Consider the following 12,586-nt stretch of genomic DNA (forward strand, 5'->3'; position numbering starts at 1 on the left):
CGGCTCGCGATTGGGAGCGGCGACTGCCAGTCGGTGGGGGCGGGGTTTTAACCCGGCGGAAGGCGGAAGCGGGCGGTGCCGGGCAGCAGCATGGAGGAGGCGGCAGGGGGTGAGCGGCCGCAACCGGCCTCCCGTGGGGCGGGGGGATCCCGGGGTGACCGCGCCTAGCGCGGGGCCCAGCCCGACTGCCGGGGGACGTCCCGCCCGCGGTGACCGCGCCTGGCGGGGGGTCGGGCCCGGCTCCCGGTGAGGGGAGCCCGCAGGCGGTGGGGCCCGGTTCCCGGGGGGTGGCGCTGGGCCTTGCTGGAGGCCCGGGCCTGGCTCCCGCTGGGCGGAGCGCCGAGTAACCGGGCCTGGCGGGGGGCTGCCGGTGTCACCGGGCCGTCTCCCTCCTTCCCTGCCATCCTTCTTCCCCCCCCTCCCCTTTATCGGGGCCGAGAGCCGTTACCGTGGGTGGAGGTGCGGATGAGGTCCGCCATGGTGCGTGCGGGCTCCATGCCGCCGGTGCCGGTGTGACGCGGGAGCAGCGCGGGGGCGGGCCGGGCCCGGTGCGGTGAATCAGTGGCCGGCGGTGACGGGGCGCCCGGGAACGCGGGCCCGGGTGGGTGGGTTCGCTCGGCTGCGGCCGGAGCGCCCGGTACGACCACCCGCCGCCTGCGCAGCCCCGGCCCCGGGAACCGGCCCCGAGCGTTCTCGGCTCTCACCTCCGCCTTGACGGGACGTGGCGGCTGAGCCCGAAGCGGGGGCCCGAGCGGTGCCGACAACACAGCGAGGAACGGCGGGAGAGGAGCGTGGGGGAGGCAACCCGTGTGGCGGGGAGGGAGGAAACGCCAAGGGCCTGACCTCACCGGCAGCCTCCGAGCCATCCCTGAGAGGGCTCGGCCCGAACCTGGCGTGGGCTCGGCGTGACGAGGCCCTGTGGGTGTTTATTGCTTTGCTGCCCAATTGCCGCTTAGGTCATCAGGACAAAGCCTTTACTTCCCGCAGAATGTTTACTGCCGTTGCTCTTATTGTCCCTTTTCTGATGGCAAAAGGGCTGTGGCACATCCACCTCTTCCTTCCCTTTCCCTTACACTTAAAACAGGCTTGTTGGGGCAGTGACAGCCACCGTCACCCTCAGCAGAGACCCGTGTCCCTGCGCTGCCCAGTCAGGTGCTGCCGGCTTGTATCAGGAGAGACCGTGGTGCCTCATTACTGATCTTGTTAGAGACTGACACCTCGTTATCGTTCCTCCCAGAGAGAAGCAACCTGGCCGGGGTGCGGCATATCCTGCTGGTGCTCTCCGGGAAGGGTGGCGTGGGGAAGAGCACCATCTCCACCCAGCTGGCTCTGTCGCTGCGGCACTCCGGGAAGAAGGTGAGCGAGGGTCTGTGGGCTGCTGAGCTCTGTCTTCTCCTTCCCGACCTCCAGCTGGGCTGGGTTTTGCTCATCCGTTACGTACGCCTGTGTCCTGTGCGGGCAGCGTATGGGTTCTGTGTGTGAAAATGCTCTTTGTGATAGCAGCTCAAGCGATTGTTTTTTGTCTTCGCTTGATCCAGCGCAGGTAACTGCAGTTCATTTCCCTTTCATCCAAGAGACTAAAACCACCCAAGATTTGTTGTTGGTTTTGAAACTGAGGCACTGAGAAATGACTTTGCTGGTTTGTGGTGTTAACACACATTCCCTTTGTGGAGTGAAGCGGGTGAGCTGAAGGACGGCATTACGATGGGGACAAAGGGGAACTGTGGGGGCATGAGACAGGCGGAATTCCCTGAGGATTGTGTTTTAAAGGCTCTGCAGCCAATGCCACTTGGATCCTGACAGGTGTCTGGCATAAAGATCTCCCCAGAGTCCCTGGGGAACACCTGGGAGATGCTTCTCGGAGGGATGGCGACCAGGGAGGGCAGTCAAACTTTAAAGCAGTTCTTTGAAAATCTGGCTGCTGAGCTTAGAGTCCATTTTGTAAAGTGCTGTAAGCAGTCAAAATTCGGACGCTGCCTCCCCCCGCCCAGGGAAGGGAGCACGGCCGGGTGTGCCGCTGTGCTCAGCCCTGTCTGAAGGGCTCTGCCTCATCGCCCGCAGGTGGGGATCCTGGACGTGGACCTGTGTGGCCCCAGCATACCCCGCATGTTCAGGGTGCAGGACAATGACGTGCACCAGTGCGACAGCGGCTGGGTCCCCGTCTTTGTGGACCAAGACAAGAGCATCTCGCTCATGTCCATCGGCTTCCTGCTGGAGAAGCCGGATGATGCCGTGGTGTGGAGAGGACCCAAGAAAAACGGTACGGTTGGTTTTTGCTGTTTGTGGCCACCTTCCAGTGCTAGGAACCTTCTGCAAACCCTCCTGGAGGTGGTGTTTGTTCCTGCTGGGGGCCAGGCTTTTCTGGGCAGGTCGTTCCTTGGAGCAAGACAAGGCTCCTGTTCTGCAGGAGTGGGTTCAGATCACTCGGATGGGGAGAGTGCAGTTCGGGTTGTGCTGACAGACAGCCCTGCTGTCTCTCCCTGGGCCCTTGTCACCCAGGGTGCCTCCCGACCCCCGCCCCGCCTGGCCCACAGCTCCCAGGGCATCTGCTGAAACCTGCTGGTTGGTCTTTTTTTCTGTCCCTTTTATTTCCGTAGCTTTGATCAAACAATTTGTTGCTGACGTGGCCTGGGGGGACCTGGACTTCCTCATCGTGGACACGCCACCAGGCACGTCCGACGAGCACATCTCCACGGTGGAGGCCTTGCGGCCCTACAAGCCACTTGGGGCAATTCTGGTCACAACACCCCAGGTAAGGCAGCCGGCTGGGGCTGAACTGGAGTTCCTGGGCAGGCTTCTGCCTCCGGGCATGGTTTGGGGAGAAATATGCACCCCAGGGTGGGTGTTTGCACATGGCTGCTCGTTCTACACATCTGCCTCTCATTTGATGCGTGCCTGCTTCAGACCCACGGTCCGTCTGGAGAGACGGACACCTCTGACCTCCCCTGCTCTCCCCGGCAGGCCGTGTCTGTAGGAGATGTAAGGCGAGAGCTGACGTTCTGTAAGAAGACGGGCTTACGAGTTCTCGGCATCGTGGAGAACATGAGCGGCTTCGTCTGCCCGCACTGTTCGGTGAGTTTATTGGGACCGCTGGGCTAGCGCGGGTTCTTGTTCGCGATGGGGTGTTGTAAGATGCGGTGCCTCGGGTGGAAAATCGGCAAATACCACGAGGGCGATGCTGTGAGACGAAAAGCTACCGGCTGCTGTGTGTCAGCTTTGGAAGAAGTCACTGGCTCTGCTTTCCTAAAGAGAGCTGGGGGAGGGCAGGGGCAAAGGCAGTACCCTGGGGCTGGAAGGTGGAGGGGAGCTGGCTCTGCTCACGTGCAGGCAGCGCCTGCCCTGTCGCGCAGGGCTCTGGGGTTTATGACTCACTGCTTTTGCTCTTCCTCCTTCAGGAGTGCACAAACATCTTTTCCACAGGGGGAGGTGAGGAGCTGGCCAAGCATGCTGGGGTCCCCTTCCTAGGTGAGTGGCCTCTTGAGCAGAGCTCTCGGTGGTTAGCGGTGATGTCTGTGTGGTGCTGCGGGCGTGCTTGAGCAGAGGGGTGCAGCGTCACGGGGGCAGGCAGGCTGGGCTCGGGGTCCCTGTGAGCCCGTGGCACCCAGTAAGAGGTGAAGTGTGGTTCTTGCTTTGCTTCTCTGCCATCCAAACGGCTCAGAGTGAGCATCTGGCCCCACTGGGGCAGAGGCGGTGATGATCAGCAGCCTGCTCTGGCTGCTGGTATTGTGGTGACAGAGTAAGCGAGCCTGAAGCTGCACAAGAGCCATCCTGAAATGCCCCGGAGCCTCCCTGAGAAATGGGGGCTGAGGGCTGAACTCCTCCAGTCAGGGGTGGGACCAGGGTGGGAGAGTGTCTCTGATGAAGCACTGTGGTGGGGTCTTGGACCCAGAGGAAGCGGTTGCGGGTGAGAAGTAGCTCCTGGAGAGCTCAGTGAGGCTGGTGGTTGCTCTCTTTCCTACCGCTTCTCCTGGAGGTGACTCTGAGAGGGTATTTCTTTAATCCTGACTCCAGGCCTTTGCCTTGCAATGAGCAAGCCGTCACTCTCCCCCTCCTTCCTTTCCCACAGGCTCTGTTCCTCTGGACCCCCAACTCAGCCAGAGCTTGGAGGAAGGCAGAGATTTCATCCAAGAGTTTCCCAAGAGCTCTGCCTTCCCTGCCTTGACTCACATCACCCAGCAGATCTTGGATGGTACGTTGCAGCCGAGCTCCTGAGGAGGGCATGGAGCTGGACTCTTGCCGGCTGAGCCCCTGGCCTGGCAGCACCGCCAGCAGCCCGTGCCGGCGGGGAAGGGGGGGATGCAGATGTTTAAAACTGTCTCAGTGGGGGGTGACAGAGGGAGGGGGGGAGCACAGTGTCGGTGCTGCTCACGGTGGTCCAAAAAGGGAAGCGCTGCTCCATCCCCCCGGATCTGAAGAGACCCAGCGCAGGCGCTCCTGCCCGCACAGCGGCAGCCGCCGCCTTGCCTTCTCAACACGGGTGCTCTGCCCCGATGGTGCGGTTGTTCCTACCCCCACGCACGCAGCGCCTTCCTCCGCAGCCAGCCGTTGAGCGGGTGTCTGGGGAGCTGTAGCTTGTGTCCACGGCATCTTGTACTCTGCGGCACTTCTGGCCATCACCCAACGCGGCCACAGTGGCCAACGCCACTGACTGTTCTTCCCTCAATGAACCCAAACGGCACCGATCATCTGGATCGTGGCTCCGTGTGCTGCTGCCTTCTCCTACCGCTTTCCTTGCACGATGGATTATATGGTACTTGGTTCAGTGGCTGGTGAGTTCCTGCTGGATGCTCCGATGTGGATCCAAGCCAGGCCACCTTGCTCTGAAATCTCAGATCACTGGTTCCTGATGGGCCGATGAGGGCACGGCGTGTGCTTCGCGTGAGAAAACGTCTTTAGGAGATCTACCACCCGTCTGAGGTCTGCATCCCACCGTGCTGGAAACAGGGCCTTTTTGGTCTGCTGGGGGGTATCGTGACTCAGGAATATTTTTAAAGGTTCCAGGCAGTAAATACTTTTCTTAAAATCCAAGTCTGTGACTTCTGTTTTTCCATGGCTTCAGGCCTCACTGTCGCTGTGAGTCTTGGTTTTACGAGCACTTCACGTACCGCTAGGTATTTCCTGCTTCCCCCCGGTTTCCTTGCTGGGGTTCAGCTAAATCTTCCCTCCTTCCAGACCAGCTTCGAGATCCAGCCAGTCCCTCGTCCTGCTGAAAGCTGGCCCTGGCAGTCCTTTGCAGGACGCTTTGCCACGGCTGTTCTCTCCACCCCTGCCACACTGGGGCTCCTCCGTGTCCCCAGATGGTTCCTGCTTCGTTGTTCAGTGTCCTGTTCCCTTGGACCTCCTTCCACGGCCCCAGAGCTGCTGCTCCCGTGGGACCTGCCCCTCCTCTTGCAGGCTTGAGTTAAGCTGGGGAAGCAAACGAAGGTGGTGTCCTTGCATCTTATCTCCCTCCCTCCTGGACCCTGAGCCCCTCCTGCCTGCGTGCCGTCTCCACGGCTGGTTCTCACCCTCGCCGTGCTGTTTTGGGGACACAGGGAAATCTTAGATTTCCACTAAACTGGATTATAGCTGGCAGCCATCACTTGGAGGAGAGCAGGAGGAGCATCTGTCCCTGCTCCCGCTGCGCCCGCAGCAAGGACTCGCACCTGACCAGGTTTCCCCACGTGCAATTTTCCGGTAAAATTTTGGCTGACCTTTGGTCACTTATCTGGGATTTGGAGAGCCGGGCAGCAGCGTTGGAGTCTGACCGGGCTGTTGGCTTCTGCGGGATGGTCGGTCACCTCTCGCTCCCTCCCTGCGCACATGTCACCCACCCGGGCCTTGCAGAAAACTTGCTGCAAACTCCTCCAGCACCCTGGGGAGCCTGCGCTCCTCGCCCTGTGTCGGCGAGCCCGGAGGGGCTCTGATAAGAAACCCCAGCTGGGTGCGGCACGTGCTTTGGAAAAAACATACTTACAAGATGGGTTGCGATAGCTCCAAAGGTTTATTTGTCTGCTACGATTTATCAGGTAAGTGACGTGGGCGGCTTTCTGCACCCTGCCTACACCTGCTAGTGCAAGGAATGATTAAAGCAAGTCGTCTGCGCCCTTCCCTAAACCTACCGGGGAGCTCAGGGGGGCTTTTAGGCTTTCTCAGCAGGAAGACGCTTTGCTTTGTCCCACTGATGAGTCCTGGCCCCGGCAGGGATGCCGCTCACCATGGGGAGGGCTCTGGGCTCGGGGTGCAGCTTTCCCCCATCCCAGAGATGCTCGTGTTCCCGACAGGAGCCGGGAGCGACCACGCTAACCCAGGGGCTGCTATTTAAATATTAAAGGACTGAAGTATTTCAGTCTGAAGCCAGCAAAGCCCATCTGGGGAGCTGGTGCCCATCTCCCCCTGCCAACGGCTGGGGTCATTGTCCAGCAGCGTGTGGGCACAGCTCCTTGCTGCTGCCCTGGGGAGCTGGCAGCGGCAAAACTGGGCTAAACTGGGGTGGTTGCGGAGCCGGAGCTCCTGCTGCTGCCCCAGGGAGCCCAGGATGGGGCTGGGGAGGAGGCAGGCGAGGGTCCGTGGTGCATCCCCCCAGGAAGGGCTGGCATGCATCAACAGTGAGCAAAGCTGTCCTCGGTGGTGTCACGGAGGTCCAGGCCCGCCACGGCCGGGGGGTGGAGGCAGGTGAGGTTGTTGTAGGTGTAAACAGGGACGTGGGCATCATCTCCCTCGGCCACGGACTGCACGAAGCGTGGGACCACCACGGGGTGCTGCAAGGAGAAGTCCCGCAGGCCCTTCAGGGAGCAGTTGCAATGCCAGTTGTTGCCCCCCAGCCACAGCTGCTCCAGGGCGAAGGAGGCGCACAGGAAGCCCACCGAGAAGGTCTCCAGTGAGTTGTTCCTCAGGCTGAGGTACCGCAGGTTGGCCAGGGGGGAGATGATGGTGTTGTCCAGTGTCTCCAGCTGGTTATGGGAGAGGTCAAGCCAGAATAGTCTCTGGAGTGGGCTGAAGGTGTCCTGGGAGATCTCCAGGAGCTGGTTGGAGGAGAGGAAGAGGTACTCAAGGTTGCTCAGACCCACAAAGAGCCGGGGTGAGAGGTGGCTCAGCCTGTTGTGCTTTAGGTCGAGCTCCAGGAGCTCGTGCAGTTCGCTGAAGCTTTGGTCTTCGATGACGGAGATGGCGTTGTGCTGCAAGAAGAGCCGCCGCAGGCTGGAGAGGCTGGAGAAGGTGTTTGCCTGGATCCTGCTGAGGCAGCTGTGCTCCAGGTGGAGGCTGTGCAACTTGGTGACCCCCTTGAAGACATAATCGGGCAGGACCTTGATGCAGTTCGCAGACAAGTGCATCACTGCCACATTGTACAGCCCCAGGAACGCCCCAACCCTGATGTCTTGTAGCTGGTTGTTGTTGAGGCTGAGGACCTCCAGCTGGCCCAGCCCGTCGAAGGTCCTTTCCGCCAGGCTCCGAATCCTGTTATGCCCCAGCTGCAGCTCCTCCAGGAACTGGAGGTCTTTGAAAGTCCTGGGCCTCAGGCTGGTGATGGAGTTGGTGGACAAGCGTAGGACGTGCAGGCTCAGGAGGCCCAGAAACGTGTCCTCAAACAGCGAGACAAGCCGGTTGTGGGAGAGATCCAGCCACCGGAGGGACTTCATGCCCATGAAGGCGCGGGGTGCGATGGCGTTGATCTGGTTGTGGTTCAGGTACAGCTTCTGTAGCTTCTGCAGCTTGACGAAGATGTTGATCTTGATGCCCTTGAGCGCGTTGCCGCTCAGGTCCAGCTCCTTCAGCTCGGTAAGGCTGCAGAAGAGCTGGTGCTGGAGGTAGGGGAGCTTGTTCCCAGCCAGGATCAGCTCCCTCAAGTTGGGCAAGTCATGGAAGACCTTGTCGGGCAGGACCACAAGCGAGTTCCAGCCCAGGTTCAGATACCAGAGGTTGGAGAGCCCAGCGAACAGCCCTTCTTCCACTTTACTGAAGTAGTTGTTGTTGAGGCTGAGGGAGACGAGGTTCTGGGTGTGCAGGAAGGTGTGGGGAGCCAAGTGCTTGAGGCGGTTGCGTTCGAGGTGGAGGTGGTAGAGGCTCCGCAGCCCGTGGAAGGCGTGCTGCTCCACGGCGGCCAGCTGGCTGCTCTGCAGGTCCAGAAAGTCCAGGGCCGAGAGGTTCCTGAAGGCAGCGGCCGGCAGCAGGGTGAAGTTATTGCCGTCCAGCCAAAGGGCTTTGGCGTTGGGGGGGACGTCCTCGGGCAGGCGCGTCAGGTTGCGGGCGCTGCAGAAGACGTTGAGCTCCTCGCTGTAGTCGTCCAAGCTGCAGGCGCAAGGGCTGGGGCAGCGTGGGGGGTCTGTGTCCCCCTGGTCCTTTGGGCTGTCCCCCCCGGGGGGCTGGGAGGCGGTGGCCAGCAGCAGGGCCAGGGGGAGCAGGAGGGTGACGCCTGTTGTGGGGCGCGGAGGACAGGAGACACCGTCAGCGTGGGGCGATGGTTGCCCCATGGGACCCCCCCCTCACCGGGTGCCTGTGCTGCTGGGGTGGGTGGAGGGGTCAGTCCCGGGCAGCTGCAGGAGGTTTCGGAGGCTGGATCTGCCCTTGGGAGAGGGCGTGGGATTGTCCCCCACTCCTGCCGCAGCTCAGACCCCTCGGATGCATGGAATTCATCCCTCTATATTCCCTTCCCCTGGGGAAAGGCCAGCTCAACGCCCCCGGTCCCCTCTCCTCCTTCCTCTCCAGCCGCCCTCCATTAATTTGCTCTTCCTTGGAGCCGAGGGGTCTCAGTGCTGGGGCCCCTGCCCGTCCCTGCAGCCTCCGTCCAGGTTTGTGGGTGCCTGCAAGCACCCCAGGCACCACGGGGGCTCCCAAAATGTCTTATTAGCAGCAGAGGGGAGAGAAAAGCTAACAGTGACTTGAATGCGAAGCAGAGTTTTAGCGTCTCCCCTGCAACCCCCTGCCCTGCCCGTCCCTCCGGGGACAGGCAGGTTCCCCTGCCTTACCTTTGCCTGCGCTCATGGTGGCGGGCAGGGCAGCGCTCCCTCTCCGCTCTCCGGCCCCTGCGCAGGGATGGAGCAACCACCTTGACGCCCGGCCAGCCGCCCGCCCGGCCAGGCTTAACCCCACCGCTGCTGGGACGGGACGCGGGCTCAGCCTCCGGGACAGCGTGGCCGGGGCGAGCATCACCTGGGATGGGCTCCTTGCTTCTCCCCCCTGGTCTGTAACTGCCTTTATTGCAGCTCGGGGAGGGGGATGAAAGGAGATGCCCAGGAGGATGGGCTATGGCAGGGATGGTGGTCCTGGGGGAGGGTGGTCCTGCCGGAGATGGGTTTTGCGTGGGCAGCGAGCATGGAGGGATGGATGGAGCAGCTCCCACCGGTGCTGCTCTTCCCAGGGCCGGTTTCCCCTATGCTGGTCGGCGAGGTGGAGATGGAGCGGGGATGCTCTCCACCACCAGCCCCGCGCCATGGGCATCCCCACCACGCTCCCACCTCACCCATCTCTGCGGGAGCCTGGCATCTCCCCCAGCTCCCCAGGGCACAGCTCAGCTCTTCGCCACTTCACTTGGGCAGTTTTAAGCAACTGGCCAAAGCGGGACCGTGCCCACGGGAAGAGGCATCGGAGCGAGATGGCCAGACTCCAGCCTTGCAACCCAACTTTCCCACAAGCACTGTTTTCTCCCTTTCTTTTTGGCCCTGAGCACTGCTCTCCTCCCCCTCTATTTTTAATCCTCTCTTCTGGGAAATTATAGATCAGAAGGGAGAAATGAGAGATGGAGACCCATGCACCCACTAATAGGCGCTAAGCACATATTGACACAAGGTGTAATCAATCTGGAAGCTAAAAAGAGCTGAACCAGCATGGGCCAGCCAGCCAAAACCCACAAAACCTCTTTGGGAAGTTTAAACGAGCCCTACCTGCGGCTGGGAGCGGGTTTATCCCTGCCTCCAACAGCCCTCTTTCAGGGAAAATATCAAACAAGCTGTGAAGGGAAAATAAAGAAAGTAAATAAGCAAATCCCTTCCCAATGTGGCTGCGGCGCAGGGCAGAGCTAGACCTGTCTCCACCTTTAAACCTGCTTGAAGGCATCTCCTCCAGACGTGTCCCACCGCCGCCTGCGGCAGGGGATGCTCGGACCCCGTGAAACGGTCGGTCCCTCCAGCATCACCGCGAGCCCGTCCTGCGCACTGGGACCTCGTGCCTGCCCAGTGTACCGTGGCACCCCAACCAGCACGGGGACCTCATTTTGGGTCCCTACCATGGATGTCCACAGCCCCGGCCACCGCGGAGCTCCCCAGCCGATCCCCCGCATCGTTTCAGCTCCGGCAGCTAATCTCCCCGGCCGGGACCAAAGTCTGAGCCGCCCCACCTGGTTGCCATGGAGAAGGCTGTAATGGTATTAGGAAAAGCAGCAAAATCATTTTAAAAAAAAAGCTTTTAAACCTATTTAAACTCTAAGGAATCATTACCTTCCCCAGCAGCCCTCCCAGGCCTGCAGGACCCTCCCCAGGGAGCTCCCCCCGTCCCTTCGTGTGGGTAAATGCCACCAGCTGTCCCTGGCTCCCTGTTCTGTCCCCAGTCGCTCGGGCTGGCCGAGATGGGGAGGCACCGGCACTGGTGGCCCTGCCAGGTCTGCCGGACCTGGAGAGACTGGTGGGACCCTGGGAGCTCCCTGGTCCATCCCCCCAAGCCAGGCCACCCAGGGCAAGTGGCCCAAGGCCAGCGCTGGGTACCAGCAGGGCCAGCACCGACCCTGGGGGGAGTGGGGATGTGACACGGGTGGTGGTGTTGCCAAATATCATCCCGAACCAAAAATGTGTGACACTGGCATCCCACAGCTTGTGCCACTCTCTTGGGGACACCTGCAGGGACCAAGCTCCCTCCCGATGGAGATGGGGACCTGGCAGTGGTGGCAAAAGGTTTTGGCAGCTGCTGGCAAAGGTCCCCATCGGCATCTCCCAGTGTCGGCTCGTGCCCTGCCGCGGCTGCAGCAGGCTCGTGCGGGGAGTTGAGAAAGGCGGCTGAAGCGCCGGCGGCTCTTGGGGCTGCTAATTACCACGCCGGTGTCCCATGCGGCCACATGAAATCGTGTCACCGGCACCAGCCTGGCCAAACTGGTTGGACCGGGGAGGCGAGGACGTCCCCGAGCCATGACTCAGGGTGGCCAAGGCCATTGCTGGAGGCATAGATGGGAAATTTCCCAAACCCTTAGTTTTGGGGGAAAAGGGGAGTCCCTGGGAGCTGGGGGTCGGAGGCACACGGGGACAGGGAAGGGAGAGCCTGTCCCAGCAGCGGGCACCTGGCCGGTGGGATGGGGTGGGAATGTGGCAGAGGGGCCTTGCTCCTGCCGGAGGTTGCACGGCCACGGCCCCCTGTGCTGCCTGCTGCCGGGCCCCCCCTGCCTGCTGCCGGGTCCCCCCTGCCTGCTGCCAGGCCCTCCCTGCCTGCTGCTGGGTCCCCGCTGCCTGCTGCCGGGCCCTCCCTGCCTGCTGCTGGATCCCCCCTGCCTGCTGCTGGGTCCCCCCTGCCTGCTGCCGGGCCCTCCCTGCCTGCTGCTGGATCCCCCCTGCCTGCTGCCGGGTCCCCCCTGCCTGCTGCCGGGCCCTCCCTGCCTGCTGCCAGGTCCCCCCTGCCTGCTGCCGGGTCCCCCCTGCCTGCTGCTGGGTCCCCCCTGCCTGCTGCTGGATCCCCCCTGCCTGCCGCCGGGCCCCCCCTGCCTGCTGCCGGGCCCTCCCTGCCTGCCGCTGGGTCCCCCCTGCCTGCCCCATCCCAGCCCCGCTTCCCAGCCCTGCGGGGAAGCACCTGGAGATGCTGGGGGGGTGACAAAAGGGACATGAGCCGGCAACGTGGGCTCGCAGCCCACAAAACCCATCGTGTCCTGGGCTGCATCACAAGCAGCGCGGTGAGCAGGCGGAGGGAGGCGATTCTCCCCCTCGACTCTGGCGAGACCCCCCTGCAGCACACGTCCTGCTCCGGGGTCCCAGCACAGGGCGGACATGGACCTGTCCGAGCGGGTCCGGAGGGGACCATGGAAGTGGTCAGGGGGCTGGCAGAACCTCTCCTGGGGAGAAAGGCTGGGAGAGCTGGGTTGTTCAGCCTGGAGAAGACCTTCCTGAAGCCTTTCAGCGCCTAAGGGGGCTTGTAAGAACGACGGAGGGAGGTTTTTCGCCAGGACCTGTCGTGACAGGAGAAGGGGCGACGGTTTTAAACTGGGAGAGGGTGGATTTAGATGGGCTGTAGGGGGTGTGTTGCGCGGGGGTGGTAGCCACGGGAGCCGGTTGCCCGGCGGAGCTGTGCAGGGCGCTGGGCCCGGCCGGAGAGGGCTGGAGCAGCTTGGCCTCCCGCCGCCAGAGGGCGCTGCTACCCGGCCGCCCTCCCCCGGAAGCGCCCGCGCCCGTTGCCCTGGAAACGGGACACGGGGGTACTTGACTAGGCCCGGCCCGGGGCACCGGCCGCCTCCTCCGCAGCGGCGGGGAGAGGCCTTGCCGCCCCCCGCTCTGCCCGCCCCGCTCTCCCTGCGCTCCCTCGGCGGCCGGGCTTCACTCCAGAGGTGTCGCCGCGCAGGCCTCGGCCCGTGGCAGCTGCCCGCGCCTGCTGCGGCCTCCGCACCTCCAGGCTGCCCAGGCGTTTGGGCCCACCGGGG

At 62.5% G+C, this 12,586-nt stretch overlaps 2 protein-coding genes across 4 annotated transcripts; one reads left to right on the forward strand and one right to left on the reverse strand.

Annotated features, from left to right (window-relative positions):
- Nucleotides 1–37: 37 nt before the first annotated feature.
- On the forward strand, nt 38–5,028 carry NUBP2 (NUBP iron-sulfur cluster assembly factor 2, cytosolic). Of its 3 annotated transcripts, none has more exons than XM_075165903.1 (7): nt 38–109; nt 1,238–1,356; nt 2,062–2,260; nt 2,598–2,752; nt 2,962–3,072; nt 3,396–3,465; nt 4,067–5,028. In XM_075165903.1, the coding sequence occupies exons 1-7, from the start codon at nt 91–93 to the stop codon at nt 4,210–4,212; spliced, it is 819 nt and encodes a 272-aa protein (XP_075022004.1). In that variant the 5' UTR covers nt 38–90; the 3' UTR covers nt 4,213–5,028. The 3 variants fall into 3 exon arrangements, with proteins under 3 accessions (XP_075022004.1, XP_075022005.1, XP_075022006.1); XM_075165904.1 differs by having other exon boundaries at nt 3,421–3,465; XM_075165905.1 differs by lacking the exon at nt 38–109 and adding an exon at nt 143–553.
- Nucleotides 5,029–5,413: 385 nt separating this feature from the next.
- On the reverse strand, nt 5,414–8,961 carry IGFALS (insulin like growth factor binding protein acid labile subunit). Its single transcript, XM_075166063.1, has 2 exons — nt 8,946–8,961; nt 5,414–8,392 (listed from the first exon to the last, which is right to left on the reverse strand). The coding sequence occupies exons 1-2, from the start codon at nt 8,959–8,961 to the stop codon at nt 6,582–6,584; spliced, it is 1,827 nt and encodes a 608-aa protein (XP_075022164.1). The 3' UTR covers nt 5,414–6,581.
- Between the last annotated feature and the right edge of the window lie 3,625 nt (nt 8,962–12,586).

This window comes from Calonectris borealis, chromosome 16 (genome assembly GCF_964195595.1).
Source record: "Calonectris borealis chromosome 16, bCalBor7.hap1.2, whole genome shotgun sequence".
NCBI classification, from domain to species: domain Eukaryota; kingdom Metazoa; phylum Chordata; class Aves; order Procellariiformes; family Procellariidae; genus Calonectris; species Calonectris borealis.

Excerpts from the sequence above, each read along its gene's own strand:
- NUBP2 (XM_075165903.1), top strand. Across the intron at positions 1,357-2,061 it reads TGCGGCACTCCGGGAAGAAG|GTGGGGATCCTGGACGTGGA; the intron begins GTGAGCGAGGGT and ends CATCGCCCGCAG. Across the intron at positions 3,073-3,395 it reads TCGTCTGCCCGCACTGTTCG|GAGTGCACAAACATCTTTTC; the intron begins GTGAGTTTATTG and ends TTCCTCCTTCAG.